General features: G+C 39.9%; 1 protein-coding gene, 1 long non-coding RNA gene and 1 pseudogene across 2 annotated transcripts in view; 2 read left to right on the top strand and 1 right to left on the bottom strand.

Annotated features, from left to right (window-relative positions):
* The window catches only part of NDFIP1 (Nedd4 family interacting protein 1), a 56589-nt gene that overhangs the window by 18396 nt on the left and 20049 nt on the right, over positions 1-18144 (bottom strand). The window contains exons 2-3 of the mRNA XM_045492123.1: positions 5816-5903; positions 621-751 (exon numbers count right to left, since the gene is read on the bottom strand). Coding sequence (XP_045348079.1) covers positions 621-751; positions 5816-5903 — 219 coding nt within the window. The remainder of the gene's footprint in view (positions 1-620; positions 752-5815; positions 5904-18144) is intronic.
* Positions 1148-1474, top strand: LOC123605356. The gene is made up of 2 exons (XR_006715732.1): positions 1148-1249; positions 1316-1474. It is a non-coding gene; the product is annotated as an uncharacterized LOC123605356 (long non-coding RNA).
* LOC123580075 lies at positions 11310-16959 on the top strand (annotated as a pseudogene).

Here is an 18144-nt window from a genome sequence, read left to right as displayed (position 1 = left end):
ATGTTTATAGCAGCATTATCAACAATAGCCAACCTATGGACAGACCCCAAATGTCCACTGACTGATGAATGGCTAAAGATGTGCTATGTGTGCATGTGTGTGTATACACACATAGACACACAATGGAATATTACTCAGCCATCAAAAAGAATGAAACCTTGCCATTTGCAGTGACATAGATGGAGCTAGAATGCATGATGCTAAGCAAAATAAGTCAATGAGAGAAAGACAAATACCTTATGATTTCACTCGTATGTGGAAGTTAAGAAACGAAAGAGATGAACATATGGAAGGGGGAAAAAAGAGGGACACAAACTACAAGAGACTCTTAATGACAGAGACCAAACTATGGGTTGACGGAGGGATGGGCTAGACAGGTGATGGGTACTAAGGACGGCACTTGCTGCAATGAGCACAGGGTGTTGTATGTTAGTGATGAATCACTGACTTGTACTCGTGAAACCAATACTGCGTTCTATGTTAACTAAAATTTAAACAATAAAAAATTAACTGTACGTTTATGAATTAGTACAATCATAAGCAATACATCAAAAGTGGGTAATGAAGAGACCCTAATTCCCATAAAGCAGCCAGCAAGTAACATGGTAATTTGGACTTACTCTTCCAGGAACCAAGGGGATAGTAGCCTCAGCCTTTGTTCTCTCAGCTTCATCATAACTGGGCAGTGTTGTTGCCACATTGTAAGACGGAGGCTTTGGAAATCCAGACTCATCTTTGTAGTCAAAATATGCTGCAGAATAAAAAGGAAGTCACAATTAACTGACCATTAGCTAAACGCAGGAAAAAGATGATTTCTACTAACTCTGGAAAACAAAAACCAGCCATACTTCTAAGGGTACATACAGAATAATTGAACCAAACTGTTCATATAAGAATATGAGATTGAGAATGATTTTTAAATTCATCCACCTTTTAATTATTTAAGCAGATTCATTTAAATCACTTTGCCTTCCCTCCCAAATGCCTTGGAACACTTTTTTCAACTGTCACTTGATATGTTCACCAAAGACACTCTGTATTAACAGTGGCATAAAGACAACATTTAAGCCAAAAATACATCACCTGTGTGTCTGTAAGCTGTACCATAGTTTCCTCCCAATTATAAAGAGGAAAACCAACTTAATAAAAAAGTTAAAATTCATTTCTCACGAGTTTATTCTGGCACTTTTGATTCTTACCCATTAGTTTTACCAGGTACTGTTTTCTATGATGTGCCTAATCAGTTCAGGTAACTAATTCAGTTACAAGTAACTGAACTGAGGTAACTAATTCAGTTACAAGTAACTGAACTGAGGTAACTAATTCAGTTACAGAGCCATCATTTATCTGAATTAATTCTTTCATTTCCCCTTTTTAATGTATCTTCATTCTCATTAACTTCTATGATAAGGAACTCAATATTTATTAGACAAGATATATTTAAAAATCTATTAAATTTCTACACCATTTTTTTTAAAAAACAAACATTTTGAAAAAAGTCCTATAGTTCATCAAGATTAACATTTTTCTCTGTTCTTTTTCTTCTGGTTAATTGTAATTAACTTCCAATTTTACTGTAATATATTACTGAAATCATCAATCAATACAATTCACCTCATTAACAGAAAAAAGAAAAATTCTATTGTATTCACATGGACACAAAAAGCATTTTACACAATTCAACACCTACTGATAATAAAAACACTTAGCAAATGAGGAATAAAACTTCCTTAATTTGATCATAAGTCTCTACAATATACCTAGAGTCAATATCATAATTAATTGCAAATTTTTAAAAGCTTTCTCCCCTAAGATTAGAATTAGACAAAAATGCCTACTGTCACTACTTCCTATCAAACATTACCTTAAAGATCCTACTAGTTCATATAATATGGCAAGAAAAGGAAATACAAGACAGAAGTATTAGAAGAGAAGAAATAACTGTCCTTAATCATGGATGACATGATTATAGACCCAGAAAATTCAAGAGTATCTACAGACAGCCTATTAGAATTAATATATGAATTTAGCAAAGTCTCTGGATGGATATAAATCATCAATTGTATTTCCATATACCAGCAACAAACAGAAAGTAAAATTATATATGGACCATTTTTTACAACAACATGAGAAGTAAATCTAGTAATAAATATATAAGTACTCAATGTTGAAACCTACAAAATACTACTGAGAGAAATTAAATAAGATCTTAATTACATGGAGAGATATATCATGTTTACAGACTGGAAGCAGTATTATACAGATGTTAATGCTCTTCAAACTGATCCCAGATTCAGTGCAATTCTAACTAGAATTCTAGCAGAATTACTGGTTTCTTTTGTTACAGTTTATGGAAACTGACAAGCCTATTTAATTGTAAAATGTATATATATGCAAAAGGCCAAGAAAAACCAAAGCAATCTTGAAGAGCAGTTAAGTGTGAAGGACCTACATTACGAGATATCGATTATAAGCTCTACAATTAAAATAGTAGGGGATGAGCATAAGGATAAATAAACAGACCAAAGAACAAAAAAATGAGTCCAGGGGTGCCTGGGTGGCTCAGTCGGTTAAGCATTCAACTTTGGTTCAGGTCACGATCTCACGGTTCATGCGTGGGTTCAAGCTCTGTGTCGGGCTCCATGCTGACAGCTTGGAACCTGGAGCCCACTTCGGATTCTGTGTCTCCCTCTCTCTGCCCCTCCCCTGCTCACTCTGTGTTGCTCTTTCTCAAAAATAAATAAACATTAGAATACTGAGTCCAGAAAGAGATCCACACATATATGGTCATCTGATTTACAACAAAGGTGACACTGTAGGGCAGGGAAGAAAGAATGGTCTTTTTAATAAATGGTGCTGTACCAAGTGCCGATCCATACAGGAAAACAAATTCATCTTGACCACTATCTTACACTATACAGAAAAAACAATATCAGATGGAATATAAATCTACATATGAAAATAAAATATTAAAGCTTTTAGAAGAAAATATAGGAAAATGTGTTATTGAAACTAAAGCTGCCACCTAACCCAATTTAAAGAACTTGTTTTTTTCCATGTCAAAATTGCTATTTAAGATACAAGTACACACATACATTATAATATATACATTAATGTAATACATACATATATAATTAATGTGATACATACATTATAAAACACTGCATAATCTATCAAATTTCTTTTTATTTCTCAAGTCAAACTAAGTTATTACAAACAGAAATGTACAATTTAAATTAGCCTACTGCCATAGTAATTCTGAATACATGAATAAAACTGATACCTACCACCTTAAGTTGAAGAAAATTAACAACATGTTTATTTCCCTATTTGAAAATATTTTGTAATGGGATCCATCAATATACATACTCACATCATTTTAAGTTACCAAGAAAAGTTTAGTGACAATCTTTCAAGTTTATTTAATACATTCAGAACAACAACCAATATTTGTTAGACTGTTCAATTTATATATCACAAATTAAAATAGGTAGAGTGTGCGAAATAATGACTTGTGCTCTTTTTTTTCCCTACCAATGTGCATGTGTCATTTTGTTTCTAATCACTTTCCTCATAAATGGAGTAACAGGTACACATAGCATTTATGTAAAAAAAAATTAGCAATGTTAATTTAACAACAAAGGGGGAAAAGGCCATTTAAACTATTTTAGAGGTTTCCTTTTTTTTTTTTTTTTTTAAATTTTTTTTTTTCAACGTTTATTTATTTTTGGGATAGAGAGAGACAGAGCATGAACGGGGGAGGGGCAGAGAGAGAGGGAGACACAGAATCAGAAACAGGCTCCAGGCTCTGAGCCATCAGCCCAGAGCCCGACGCGGGGCTCGAACTCACGGACCGCGAGATCGTGACCTGGCTGAAGTCGGATGCTTAACCGACTGCGCCACCCAGGCGCCCCTAGAGGTTTCCTTTTAAAAAAAAAAAGTCAAAATGGAAAACCCCAGTTCATACACAAAAAATTAATGTTCTTGAGTAACTTATGATCCCTAAAAAAGATTTCCCTGAAACTTCACTCATCTGAAACTCAAAGAGCTCAGTAGAGACTCAGGAAGTTAAAAGTTTGGTTGTTTATTTTATTTTATTTTTATGTATTATTTATGCATTTTATTTGTTTGTTTTAAAGGCTTCTGTGTAGTTAGATGAAATGGTATAAAATCCAAAGACTTTATTCATAAGAGTATTCTTCAGGCTCTATTCTAGAAGTAGTTTACCTCTACTTTATACCCAATCTCAAGAAGCTTTGTTTTTTGCTGTTGAGGCCCACAGCAAGATTAACAACAACAAAAGAGAAAGATTAAAGGGACTTCTGTAAGGACAGCTATGGGAAATACCATCTGACAGCTAAGGGAGAATCTGATTCTTGAATCAAAGTTCTACAAATGTCAATGAATAAAGGCATCACTATAGTATAGAACAGAATACCTTCCAGATAATGTTTCTGGTTGCAATCCCTAAGTCATAAGAAAAAATGTAAACAAAGAATATGAGATATAAGTGAATAAGGGAGGGAAGTGTTTGAAAAAGATTTGTCTCAAAAATGGTTCTAACTTTTTACAATTACAGAAAGTGCAAACTCAGATATTCAGGAAAAAAATTACCTCTTAATAATTCTGGGTAGCTAAATATAAAAGACTTTTATCATTAAAAAAACAGGAACCAAATTTCTTATTAATGAGTTAAATTTTTAGCGGATGTATTTAATGGATAACTAGTACTTATAGTCTGGGTAGAAATGAGTAAATATGGCATGGCTTTGCAATTCTTTCCCAAGTCTTGGTGTTTTCATCTTAATTTGATTCAAGGAGACACCCTGCAATTCCTCAAAAACCTGAAGTTAGCATTGTTAGTTTTAGATGCTTATAAATAAAAGAATCTTAATACAAGGATACAGAGTTCAAAATTTGAAGCCAGAGTAGAAGGAAAAAACTTTCTGACCTGTGTTCTTAATTAAACGGCAGCCTCAGGGCCCCAGAGACTACCAACCAAAGTAAGCCCTCATCAACTGACAATAGCTGCCCAAATACTGTATTGAAAAGGATTATGAGGCTCTTTGGGATAAACGCTGTCTTCAACTTGCCTATCTACCCTGGCAGTAGGATGGGTTCAATGGTGGCACCATGGACGATTTCATGCCACGTTTCTCTTTTAGAGAAAATGAAGAGGTTCCATCAAAACTGGTCCATTTTCAGCAATTAAAGCAGAACTGCTTATCAGGAAGCTTTAAACTACCAAAAGTCCTCAACTGTTGAGATTTTCTTTCTTTTCCCCCATCCCTTCTATGTATATATGTGAAAATTAAATAGATAATCCGGCGTAAAATGTGAAGACAAAAGATTATTCAAGGAGGGCTTGAACTATGAGGAATATTATGAAAGAACTGAGAGACTTTTAGTTTTGTTTTTTTTTTTTTTAAATTAAGAATTTACTAGCACAAATCAATCAAATGTACTATGTTCCAGGTCGCAGGCACTAAAAATCACAAAGAGCAAAACAATTAATGAGGAAACTACAAAAAGAACAAAAAATCAGGTGATCACCTAGTTCCTGAATTTCTACTTCCTTTTTATGAAGGGCCTATTGGAATGAAATGGAGTTCCATAAAAAAGACATACTGAGATGGAGTTTTAAGTGTTTTTCAGAAAAGTAACATGAGTTTTTTCCACTTCCGGCTACAAACTACAAACAACGTCAAAGACTTCTTAAGGAAAGCTGAAGCAAAGGCAAAGACAAACACACACTGGACAAGTCTCTGGCTAAGTGCATTTCATGAGTTCAACAGTCACCTTGCGGGTTACCTACCTGCACTCTCTGCAGAGATGCTGCTGTAAGGTGGAGGAGCGTCACCTACAGCCTGTTCTGGCTCTCCAGGCTCTTCCTCATTCTGCAACTAAATAAAAATTCCACATTTTAATCCAAGTATAAAGCCAATTAGAGAAGAAACTGAAAACTGGAATGGCCTTTCTGGAATAGCTTTCTGGAAAGCTTTTTGGCAATGTGTTTCAAAAATCTTAAAACGTACAAATCCTTTACAAAGTACTCTACTCTTAGGAGCCTGGGTGGCTCAGTCAGTTGAGCCTCCGACTTCAGTTCAGGTCATGATCTCACTCACAGCTTGTGAGTTCGAGCCGCGCATCAAGCTCTGTGTTGTCAGCTCAGAGCCTGGAGCCTGCTTTGGATTCTTTGTCTCCCTCTCTCTCTCTGCCCCTCCCCCACTCGTGCTCTTTCTTGCTCTCTCACTGAAAAAAATTTAAAATATATATATATATATTTTAAAGCAAGAAACAAAGTACTCTACTCTCAGGAATTTATCCTAAGGAAATAAAGGGGCAAAAGGGTAGATATTAATGTTACTGCGGCAAAATATAGAAACAACCTAAATTCCAATCATGGGGGACTTTTAAATAAATTATAGGTCATCTCACAAAGGATTACTAAGCACCCATAAAAATAAAATGTGATGGCTTGAATGGGTATTTATGCTGTATATGAAAAAAAGCAAAATTTACCAAATAGCAGGCAAAACATAATTTGCTTTTGAAAGACAGTTAAGTGAAGACAAGAAAGTTAGAATGATAGACATCTACAGTTTACAATGTTTACCTCTAGCTGATACAATCATAAGGGAATTTTTCCTTTTTCTTGTTTATATGTATACTGAATTTTTGGTAATGGACATTTACCACTCGTGTAATTTTTTAAGTTAGAAAAACAATCCAATAATCATCTGTTGAAACAAAGCTAAATCATACCAAACCAAGGTTTACCATTATATTCAGTCTGCACATAGAAATTAAATCTTAAATAATTAAGACCTTTACGAAAACATTAAATTCTACATAATTCTACAAATAACCTCTGTCAGTAAATCTCCCTCTTCCCTATCTCAGAGACTTTCTCAGTCAAATCTACAGCCCCATTTACTCCAAATAACTCACAATGAAAAGGGTGTCTTCCTGTCATTGCCAGTCCGGACAATCTACTCAAACTCATCTTCATAGAACAAAGACATTAGATTTAATTCTTATAGTGTGACAATAAACTACAGCTCATTTAAAAAAGATGAACTGGCTGAGAATGGGAGTCCATCTGTAAAGTAATAACCGTATTTATCGATGTAACTGACTCAGGGGTCTGGGTCCTGCTGTGGGCCATCATGATACAGGGAACCAACTGAGCCACTCGCAAAACACAAACCCTTCTAAACCAACTGCTACAAAAAACTCTACGTTGAATTCAGACAGGAAAACAGAGAGCCTGACCGGTGGTAACATGAAGCAGAGCTCCCGAATTCCTTAAATTTTAACTAACAATCTCAGTCTCCAATCCCTATGCCGTTCAAAATCAGAAGCCAACAAAAAACTTCTGATTAATACTGCAATGTATTCAGGAGTGCCTGGGTGGCTCAATTGGTTAAGCGTCCAACTGTTTCAACTCAGGTCACAATCTTGAGTTTCATGGGGTCGAGCTCCACATCAGGCTCCAAGCTGACAGTGCGGAGCCTGCTTGGGATTCTCTCTCTCTCTCTGTCCCTTCCCACTTACTCTCTCTGTCTCTCTCAAAATGAATACATAAAAACTTTTTTAAACATACTGCAATGTATTCAATTTCAGAAGAATTCTGGTGCCAAATTATCAACATCTACCATCTGGGCACATTTTTTTGAACCTTAGTACTCTAACGTTAAACTTAAGGCCCTCCCCAAAAAAACTGTATGGTAATGTAAGACGAATTTTCCTTTTAAGGAAAGCATATAGGGCAAAATAGCTATAGTAAAGCCACATGATCCTAGGACCTCCCCACCTCTCATCAGTAAATTATTTAAATAGAGTTCCTGGGAGCACCTGGGTGGCTCAGGCAGTTAAGTGTCTGACTCTTAATTTCAGCTCAGGTCATGATCTCAAGGTTTGTGGAATGCAGTCCTGCATCAGGCTCCCTGGTGACAGCACAGAGCCTGCTTGGGATTCTCTCTCTCTCCCTCTCTCTCTCACTTTTTTGTTAAGCTTATTTATTTATTTGAGAGAGAGAGAGACCAGGGAAGGAGCAGAGAGAGAGAGAGAGAGAGAGAGACAGAGAATCTGAAGCAGGCTCCATGATGTCAGTGCAGAGCCTGATGTGGGACTGGAACCCATTAATCTTGAGATCATGACCTGAGCCAAAGTCAGTCTGAGCCACCCAGGCACCCCTGGAATTCTCTCTCCCTCTCCTTCTGCTCCTCCCCTGCTCAAGCTCTCTCTCTCTCACACAAATTAAAAAAAAAAAAAAAGAAAGAAAAAAAATGACACTGAGACACTATTTTTTAAGAACACAGAAATTGAGTTCCTGGGGCCATGGTTCACTTGCAATACTTTTTTTTTTTTTTAATGATTTAGGTTTTTGAGAGAGAGAGAGAGAAATCATGCACACAAAGTGGGGAAAGGGCAGAGGGAGAGGGGGACAGAAGATCCAAACCAGGCTCCACGCTGACAGGAGCGAGCCCGACACGGGGCTCAAACTCATGAACTGCAAGATCATGATCTGAGCTGAAGTCAAAGGCTCAACCCACTAAGCCACACAGGTGCCCCCACTTGTAATACTTTTAACATTATATGAATCTCTAGATAGGGTATTCTCAGCCTACTCCTGCGTAACCACTTTTGTGCCCTGAAAATGTCACAAAAGAGTCAGCAGCAAAGAGAGGCAAATATGGACTTTGCAAGAATGATGCCTTAATATATATACTGCAGCCAGTAATGTTCTTTATTTAAACTTAGCTTGGTATTTTTGACCCGCTTTATATTTCCTGAGCTGGGTCATATAATCATGTTGTCTCTGCATAATTTAGGATTTAGAAAAGAAGCATGACAATTCTGAGAAATACAGAAGTCCAAAGAATAAAGAGATCTTATGTGCCAATATCTACAAGATAGGCTGCCTGTCTCCTAGCAACCTGGAAATGTGGAATTTGATCATCCCACACCAGGGGAAGAGATAACAGAGCAAAGAAATTCCAACGGTCTCAGAAACACCCATTTTCTCTTTGGTGAGGATAAAAAAACAAACATTTCCAAGTAAAGTTTTTTTGCTCCATTAAAATTCACCACTTTAGGGGCTCCTGGGTGGCTCAGTTGGTTGGGCATCCAACTTCAACTCAGGTCATGATCTCACAGTCCATGAGTTTGAGCCCCGCATTGGGCTCTGTGCTGACAGCTCAGAGCCTGGAGCCTGCCTCAGATTCTGTGTCTCTTCGGTCTCTCTCTGCCCTTCCTCCATTAGGGTTGTCTCTCTCTCTCTCTCTCAAAAATAAACATTAGAAAATATTTTTAATTAAAAAAATTCATCACTTTAGAATCATGTACTAATACTATTTCCAACCAAAAACAAAAATGACAAAAAACACCCACTATGACTATGGAGGCTCCACACTCTGGGATGAACCCAGGACCTCACTGTTTAGGCTTCCCAACACTGGCTTATTTTCTATGTGCTGGTCTTAAGTTTAGGCTCCATCAAGAAATGTGTTTAAAATAAAATACTACCGGGTGGAAAAAAAAGAGAGGTAACCACCTGCAAGAAGTATTTAGTGACCACCATCTGTGTGAAGAATAACTTGGTAAACAACAGAATCAATCCCTAAGTATGTATGTTTTTACACTTTAGGGGATATCTATGGCCATTAATGTGGCTCTGCCAGCAAACAAATCAGGCACTAGCTAACAAGGCGGAGGGGCTGGGATGCACACCAGAACTGTAGCGGGGCATATCTATAAGGCTATCAAGTTGGTTACTTGGTTCCAAAATGTGTTTTCAACGTTCCTCTTTTCCGTCCCTGGGAATCTTTCCTGCGCAGCCATCCCTGCAACATCCCTGAGGCTCAGGGATCTTCAGGCTCTCTCCTGAGACTCTCTGAGAGAATAAGGGTCATAGTCACTTTGGGCCTAGTGTTGGAAAGATGCCCAGTCTCTTTTATGAACAAGGTCAGTGGGAACCTAAGCCCAACCTGTCACAGAATCCTGGTTGTAGGGGATACAGACAGGCACGCAGGTATGGAAAGCAGTGGCACCTTTGGCTGTCTCCCTACTATGCTATTCCATGTGGTGGGTAGGGGGATCCTCCAATTGTGTGTCTATGACAGATAATAAATACCTGTTGGGACTGATTCTTTTCTTGACAATTCTGATCAATTTCACTTATCTCTAAATAAGATTTAAATGGCATTTTTTTTTCCAAATAGAATTATACAATTACCTATGCATGCCATATAAAGTACTGAGTTTAGTACAAAACTACCTAAAACCACCCAGGTCTCCAGCCCTGAGAGAGGAATAATCCAATCATCTGAAAATCCGGTGGCCTTTCTCTTTCCACCGCCCCTCATCCGCTCCATTGTGCCCTGGCTCCCACTTTCCTTATTACCCATGTTCCACTGCATACTCTAAGCAGACTCTGTCATGGGTCCCTAAAAGGACCCTAAAACTCTTCTACGTTCCCACTTTGCATATCACAATTTGCTGTGGTACCTCTTGGCCTTGATCACTTTCTATTTTTTTAATATGTACCTACAAATAGATGCTAATAATGTTTTGTCCTCCAGATTCAGCCAGTGAAATACAGCACATCTAACATAAAGGCTGTGATGACTCCTTACTACATTCCACTGTGTCCTATCTATACTGTTGCTATGAGAAAGAAATACATGGTATTTTACCTAAACAACAGTTTAAGGAATCTCCCATACAGAAATCATACACAGCTCTAGTTCCAAGAGAAGCAAACTTGAATTTAACAAGTTTTTTTTATTAATGTTTAAAAAAAATTTTTTTTTAATGTTTATTTTTACTTTTGAGAGAGAGAGACAGATAGCACACACGAGTGGGGAAGGGGCAGAGAGAGAGGCAGACACAGAATCTGAAGCAGGCTCCAGGCTCCGAGCTGTCAGCACAGAGCGCTACGTGGGGCTCAAACCCACAAACTGTGAGATCATGACCTGAGCCAAAGTCGGATGCTCAACCAACTGAGCCACCCAGGCGTTCCAATGTTTATTTATTTTTGAGAGAGAGAGAGACAGAGCGCAAGCAGGGGAGGGACAGAGAGAGGAGGAGACACAGAATCTGAAAGAGGCTCCAAGCTGTTAGCACAGCTGGACATGCAGCTGGAACTCATGAGCTGTGAGATCATGACCTGAGTTGAAGTCGGATGCTTAACCAACTGAGCCACTAAGGTGCCCCTCTCTTATTTTAATGGGTAAAGTTGTTCCAACAGTTCACAGATCGGGGCACTCATTTATTCACTTGATGAGTTCCACTGTGTGCCAGACATGAGGAATATAGTGGGAAACAAGGCAGATGCAATGAGGACCTCCTCGAGCTCACATTCTAGTGAGGAAACCCAGCATAAAAGGGACTCCAGTGAAGTGAGTGTTGCAGTGAAGTCCAGGGTATCATGGGAGTTAGATAATAGGGACCTATGGGGCCTAAGAGACAGGTAGACTTCCTGGAAGTGGAATTTATATTCCTAGTGAGTAGGGAAAAGAAGATAGTTTAAAGACACTTACACCCTGCAGGTTTAAATTCTTATGAGTTCACACCCCAGCAAAAAGGCCTCATCACTCCTCTCCCCTGAGTCGTTCTAAAGACAGTCTTCCATTGAAAAATGAGCTGGGGGGCGCCTGGGTGGCGCAGTCGGTTGAGCGTCCGACTTCAGCCAGGTCACGATCTCGCGGTCCGTCAGTTCGAGCCCTGCGTCGGGCTCTGGGCTGGTGGCTCAGAGCCTGGAGCCTGTTTCCGAATCTGTGTCTCCCTCTCTCTCTGCCCCTCCCCCGTTCATGCTCTGTCTCTCTCTGTCCCAAAAATAAATAAACGTTGAAAAAAAAAAAAATTTAAAAAAAAAAAAAAAGAAAGAAAAATGAGCTGGGGTTATTTATTTATTGCGGGGGGGGGGGGGGGGGACAGACAGAGAGAGAGCGAGAGAGAGTGAGAGAGAATCCAAAGCAGTGGAGCCCAAGACGGGGCTTGATCTCACGAACAGTGAGATCATGACCTGAGCTGAAATCAAGAGTCTGATGCTTAACTGACTGAGCCACCCAAGCAACCTGAAATGAGCTGTTTTTAAACAACAGCAGAGTCAGAGCTATGATTAGGCCTAAGTAAGGGGCAACATTCACAAATGTACTGGATGGCAGTACCTAAAGGCACTTAAACATCATTCTTCCGGGGGGTGCCTTGGTGGGTCAGTTGGTTAAGCACCCAACTTCAGATCAAGTCATGATCTCATGCTTGTGAGTTCAGGACCCACATCGGGCTTTGTGCTGACAGCTCAGAGCCTGGAGCCTGCTTTGAATTCTGTACCTCCCTCTCTCTCTCTGCCCATTTCCCACTCATGCTCTGTCTCTCTCTCTCTCTCTCTCTCAAAAATAAACATAAAAAAAAAAACTTTTTTAAAAAGTCATTCTTGGTTTCTATTTACTATGGATGGAAGAACAAAAAACCCTACAAAAGACCCAAAAAGCCTTATACATGACAAAATGTACCAAAATATACCTCATAATTCACACAAACACAACAAGCATGTGGAAAATAATGCTGAACTAGCCAAGAAACCCATAATGTTACAAGTATTCGCACCACTCATTTTTTTTTTTTTTCTTGGTTGGGTCCTATTTAAATAGCAAGAAAATTCCTTTATGTTTTAAATCCCTTTTTTAGTTATTAACAGTAAGTCTCAGAAAACCCTGGATCAATGCCTAAACTGTAGCTTTAAATGTTACTTACTATTTCTAATTTTAGAGTTAAGTCCTAAATCTTTTACCTTATAATGCAATTTTTAAACCTCTCATTACCAGCCCACTACTTCTGCATACTCTAAATCCTACCAGATGAGACAGTATAATTAACAGAAAATAAATAAGCACATTTCTTTAGGTAAACAACTGAGTATGCATTTTACTCTGTTATTCAGAAATAGCCAAAGTTTGTGGGGTGCCTGGGTTCCTCAGTCGGTTGAGTGCCCAACTTCAGCTCAGGTCATGATCTCAAGGTTCGTGGGTTCAGGCCCTGTGTTGGGCTGTCTGCTGTCAGCACAGAGCCAGCTTCAGAGGCTCTGTCCCCCACTCTTTCTGCCCCTCCCCTATTGGTTCTTTCTCTCATTCTTTCTCTCTTTCTCTGTCTCAAAAATAAATAAACAAACTTAAAAAAAAATAGCCAAAGTTTGTGAGGACTAGGAATTTTCTATTATACATAGTCTTAGATTTTTAATTGTATACTGACTGTAAACTTTATTGTTCTAACATCAACAAACTCTTTATATTCAAGAACAATTCTCTATTATATTGCTAGTAATTAGAGGATGACATTTAAAATAAGGTAAATACTTCTGATAAGGAGAAACCTGCCAATAAAAAAATCCAATTTAAAAACTAGCACAGGGGCACCTGGGTGGCTCACTTGGTAGAACATGCAACTCTTGATCTTGGGGTCATGAGTTTGAGTCTCATGTTGGGTGTAGAGATTACTTTAAAATAATAAACAAATAGGCAAAGACTTTAAAATTTATTTTTAAGTTTATTTATTGATTTTGAGAGAGAGAGAAAGTGCATGCGAGTGAGGAGGGGTGGGGGGGGAGAGAGAGAGAGAGAGAAACAGAGGGAATCCCAAGCAGGCTCTGTACCACTAGTGCAAAGGCCAACGCAGGACTTGAACTCCTGAACCATGAGATCATGACCTGAGATGAACAGGACACTTAACGAACTGAGCCACCCAGGCGCCCCAGGCAAAGACTTGTAATACACATTTCTCCAAATAAGATACACAAATGAGCAGTGTACACAAGATGCTGAACATCATTAGTCATCACAGAAATGCAAAATCATACCAAGAGATACTACTTCTAACCCACTAGTATGGCCATAAAAAAATAAAAAAGGAAAGTAACAAGTGTTGTTGAGTACGTAGAGAAATTGGAACCCTCATACACTGCCAATAGGAATGTAAAACGGTGCAACTGTGGAAAAGTTTGGCAGTTCCTCCAAAAAAAAGTTAAACAGAGTTATAAAAAGATCCAGCAATTCCACTCCTAAGTATATGCCCAAGAGAACCAAGAGCACAGTTTCACAGAAAAACTTGTACATGAATATTCATGGCAGGATTATTTACAATAGCCAAAATGCTCATCAACTGATGAACGGATAAACAAAATAGGGTATATCCCCCTTCCAAAAAAGTACTGATGATGAGGGAAACAAAAGCAAGAGAGATGTAGCTTAAATTAAATCTCCTTACAGCTTGCAGCCCACTGACAGACACCTGAAACATGCAGAGCGTGACCTTCCTCAAGGAACTCATGGCTCCCTTAGTGCCTTAATGTTTTTTATTAAAAACTAAAAGTAATTTTATCTTTTTTAATTTTTTTTAATGTTTATTTTTATTTTTGAGACAGAGAGAGACAGAGCATGAACGGGGGAGGGGCAGAGAGAGAGGGAGACACAGAATCGGAAGCAGGCTCCAGGCTCTGAGCCAACAGCCCAGAGCCCGATGCGGGGCTCAAACTCACGGACCGCGAGATCGTGACCTGAGCTGAAGTCGGACGCTTACCGACTGAGCCACCCAGGCGCCCCTAAAAGTAATTTTATCTTAACAGCAGCTAGCCCCTCAAGTTCTTAAAAGTCCTGCTTCCAAAATTCCTTAGAAACCTACTTTATCTCTACCCATCTTCCTCCACAAACTTAAAAACATATATAATCACTCACTCCTCACAATTCCAGGGCAGCTCTTTCTGCCTCCAGGTCCTGTCCCCCTACTATAATAAAATCACCTTTTTGCACCAAAAAAAAGAAAGGTCTCAAGAATTCTTTCTTAGCCGTTTGCTCACAAACCCCACTTCATAATTTCATCATTGATACATGCCAGAATGCTGAGGAATCTTGAAAACAATATGCTAAGTGAAAGAAACCACGCACAAAAGACCACATATTTTATGATTCCCTTTATATAAAATGTCCAGAAACAGCAAATCCAAGAGAGACAAAGATTAGTAGTTGCCAGGGGCTAGGGAAGGGAAGAAGGGGGAGTGAGTAACTGCTAACGGAAACAGCCAGGTTTCTTTTTGGGTGATAAAAATGTTCTGCAGTTAGATAGTGATAATGGTTTCAAACCTTGTGAATATAGTCAACATCCATGAACTGTATACTTTAAAAAGGTGAATTTTGTGGTATGTGAATTACATCTCAAAATAAAGTATTCTCTAATTTTGAAAAGGCAAACTTATATAATGTAAATTTTGTTTAAAACAAAACTGAAGGGGCACCTGGGTGGCTCAGTCGGTTGGGCATATGACTTTGGCTTCGGTTGTGATCTCACAGTTTGTGAGTTGGATCCCCACATGGGGCTCTGTTGTCAGCACAGAGCCGGCTTTGGATTCTATGTCCCCCTCTCTCTCTGTGCCTCGCCTGCTTGTGCTCTCTCAAAAATAAATAAACATTTAAAAAAAAAAAAAACTCTTTAAAAAAATGAAACAAAACTGAAGAGCACTCTGCACACCCACTGGTCTGCTCTTGCACCGGTCCTTCTGCCCACACTGCCACCAATACTCCCTCCAAGAGGGAGATCTTGCACTTTGCAGACAGGCCAGGGCAGCAACCACATCTACACCAAGTTCTGGAAGGTGATCAGCAACGAGCCTGGCACGGACCTTACCGGCACTTACCACAGCCACCTCGACCTGCAGCTGGAGCAAATTTACATGTATTACAAAGAGGCCACAGGTGGCAACTACGTGCCCCGCACTATGCTCACTGACCTGGGAGCCCGGTACCACGGACTGCGTGTGCTCCAGGCCCTCCCGGCAAATCTTTAGGCCAGATAACTCCATCTTAGGTCAGAGTGGTGCTGAGAACAACTGGGTCCAGGGCCCTACATGCACTGTGCAGAGCTGGCTGACTGGGTGCTGGATGTTGTGAGGAAGGAGCTGAGAGCTGTGATTGCCTGCAGTGCTTCCAGCTGACCCACTCCCTGGGTGGGGGAGGGGGGAACCGGGTCTGGGATGGGTACCCTCCTCATCAGCAAGATACGGGAGGAGTGTCCCGAAAGGATCACAAACACATTCAGCGTGGTGCCCTCAGTCAAGGTGTTGGACAGATGGCAGAACCCTACAATGCCACCCTCTGGGTCCACCCGCCTGGTAGAAAACACAGATGAAACTTACTGCACCGATAACGAGGCCTTGCTTCTGCTTCTGTGACATCTGCTTCAGAACCCTAAAACTGACCACACCCACCTACAGGGACCTCAACCACCTGGTGTCAACCACCATGGGTGGGGGGGTCACCACCTGCCTGCACTTTCCTGGCCAGCTCAGTGCTGACTCCACACACTGGCTGTCAACATGGTGCCCTTCCCCCACCCGTACTTCTTCAGTGCAGTGGGACTTTGCCTCACTGACCATCCAAGGCAGCCACGGTACTGGGCCCTGATGGTGCCAGACCTCACTCGGCAGCCGTTTGATGCCAAGAACATGATGACCACCTGGGACCTCCTGACTGTGACCTGACTGTGACCTGACTACCTGACTGTGACCCTAGTGTTGAAGGGCCACATGTCCATAAAGGAAGGTAGACGAACATACAATTAACGTCCAAAACAAGAACAGCTATTACTTTGTGGAGTGGGATCTCCAATAATATAAAATCAGCTGTGCCACCCCACCCTGGGGGGGGGAGTGCTAAAAATGTCTGCCACCTTCATCAGCAATAGCACGTCCATTGAGGAGCTGTTCACATGTATCTCAGAGCAGTTCACAGCCTTGTTCTGGCATAAGCCCTTCCCGCACTGGTAAACAGGTAAAGGTTTGGATGAGATGGACTTTACCAAGCAGAGAGCACCATGAGTGACCTGGTGTCTGAGTACCAGGACACCACAGTCAAGGAGGAAGGTGAGTTTGAAGAGGAGGCAGAGGAAGAGGTGGCCCAGAGCTGATACCCAATAAAACATGGACGCTGTGTGAACTCTGTATTCACTCGTAACCAGTTCTCTGAAAGCTACGTCTCTGTGTGTAGCCATGTCTCTTGCTCTTTTTCCTGCTGTGATCTCATATGCTGTAGACACCACCATTAAAGCATTTTCATAGTGGGGGTGGGGTGCTGAAAATTAACTGCTCCAAATCATCATTCTCTTACTAAATCAATGTCTATGCTCATAAATGGGAGAGAATGGTCCTGTTCCCATCAGTATCCTCAGATCTCAACATGGAACATGTACTTGCGAACAGACAAAAATAAAGAAAAGTAACACAGTAAATTACAAACTAATTGTAGTAAAAAAAAAAAAAAATTCTTAATGTTCTCCCCTCCTGATAAGAAAAATATTAGGATCAAGAAATCACATCGGTTTGGGATGGCTGGCTGGCTCAGTCAGTAGAGGATGCAATTCTTGACCTCAGGGTCATGAGTTCAAGCCCCACATTGCGTGTAGAGATTACTTAAAAATAAAATCTTTAGGGGCGCCTGGGTGGCACAGTCGGTTAAGCGTCCGACTTCAGCCAGGTCACGATCTCGCGGTCCGTGAGTTCGAGCCCCGCGTCGGGCTCTGGGCTGATGGCTCAGAGTCTGGAGCCTGTTTCCGATTCTGTGTCTCCCTCTCTCTCTGCCCCTCCCCCATTCATGCTCTGTCTCTCTCTGTCCCAAAAATAAATAAACGTTGAAAAAAAAAAAATAAAAATAAAATCTTTAAAAAAACCCCAAAACAGTTTGGCTAACAACCTATTTTAAGAGCTGAGAATGGATAGCATTAATTTATTTTTTTCTACTTCAAAAATTTCCCCTAAGATAATTTTAAAAATAAACCACCAAATTAGATTAGCCCCAATACTATGTCTCATGTCAGATGGAAAAAATAAATGCAAATCTTAATACCATAATAAAAACACAATTAAAAGTCAAAATTCACCAAAGCAAAAGAAGAGTAATCAGAATAATGCCTTAAAAAGTCAATGCAATAACAGAGGAAAAGAAAACTAATACCACAGTAAATCCCCTTAGAAAGGCCATCAGTTCATAAAGCTTTTCACTTAAAGATTTTTGTGATGGGGATGCCTGGGTGGCTCAGTCATTTAAGCATACAAATTTTGGTTTCAGCTCAGGTCACAATCTCACAGTTCATGAG

This window comes from Leopardus geoffroyi, chromosome A1, assembly GCF_018350155.1.
Source record: "Leopardus geoffroyi isolate Oge1 chromosome A1, O.geoffroyi_Oge1_pat1.0, whole genome shotgun sequence".
In the NCBI taxonomy this organism is placed as follows: Eukaryota; Metazoa; Chordata; class Mammalia; order Carnivora; family Felidae; genus Leopardus; species Leopardus geoffroyi.
The sequence above is the reverse complement of the archived record's forward strand: the minus strand, read 5'-3'. Positions and strand labels throughout refer to the sequence as shown.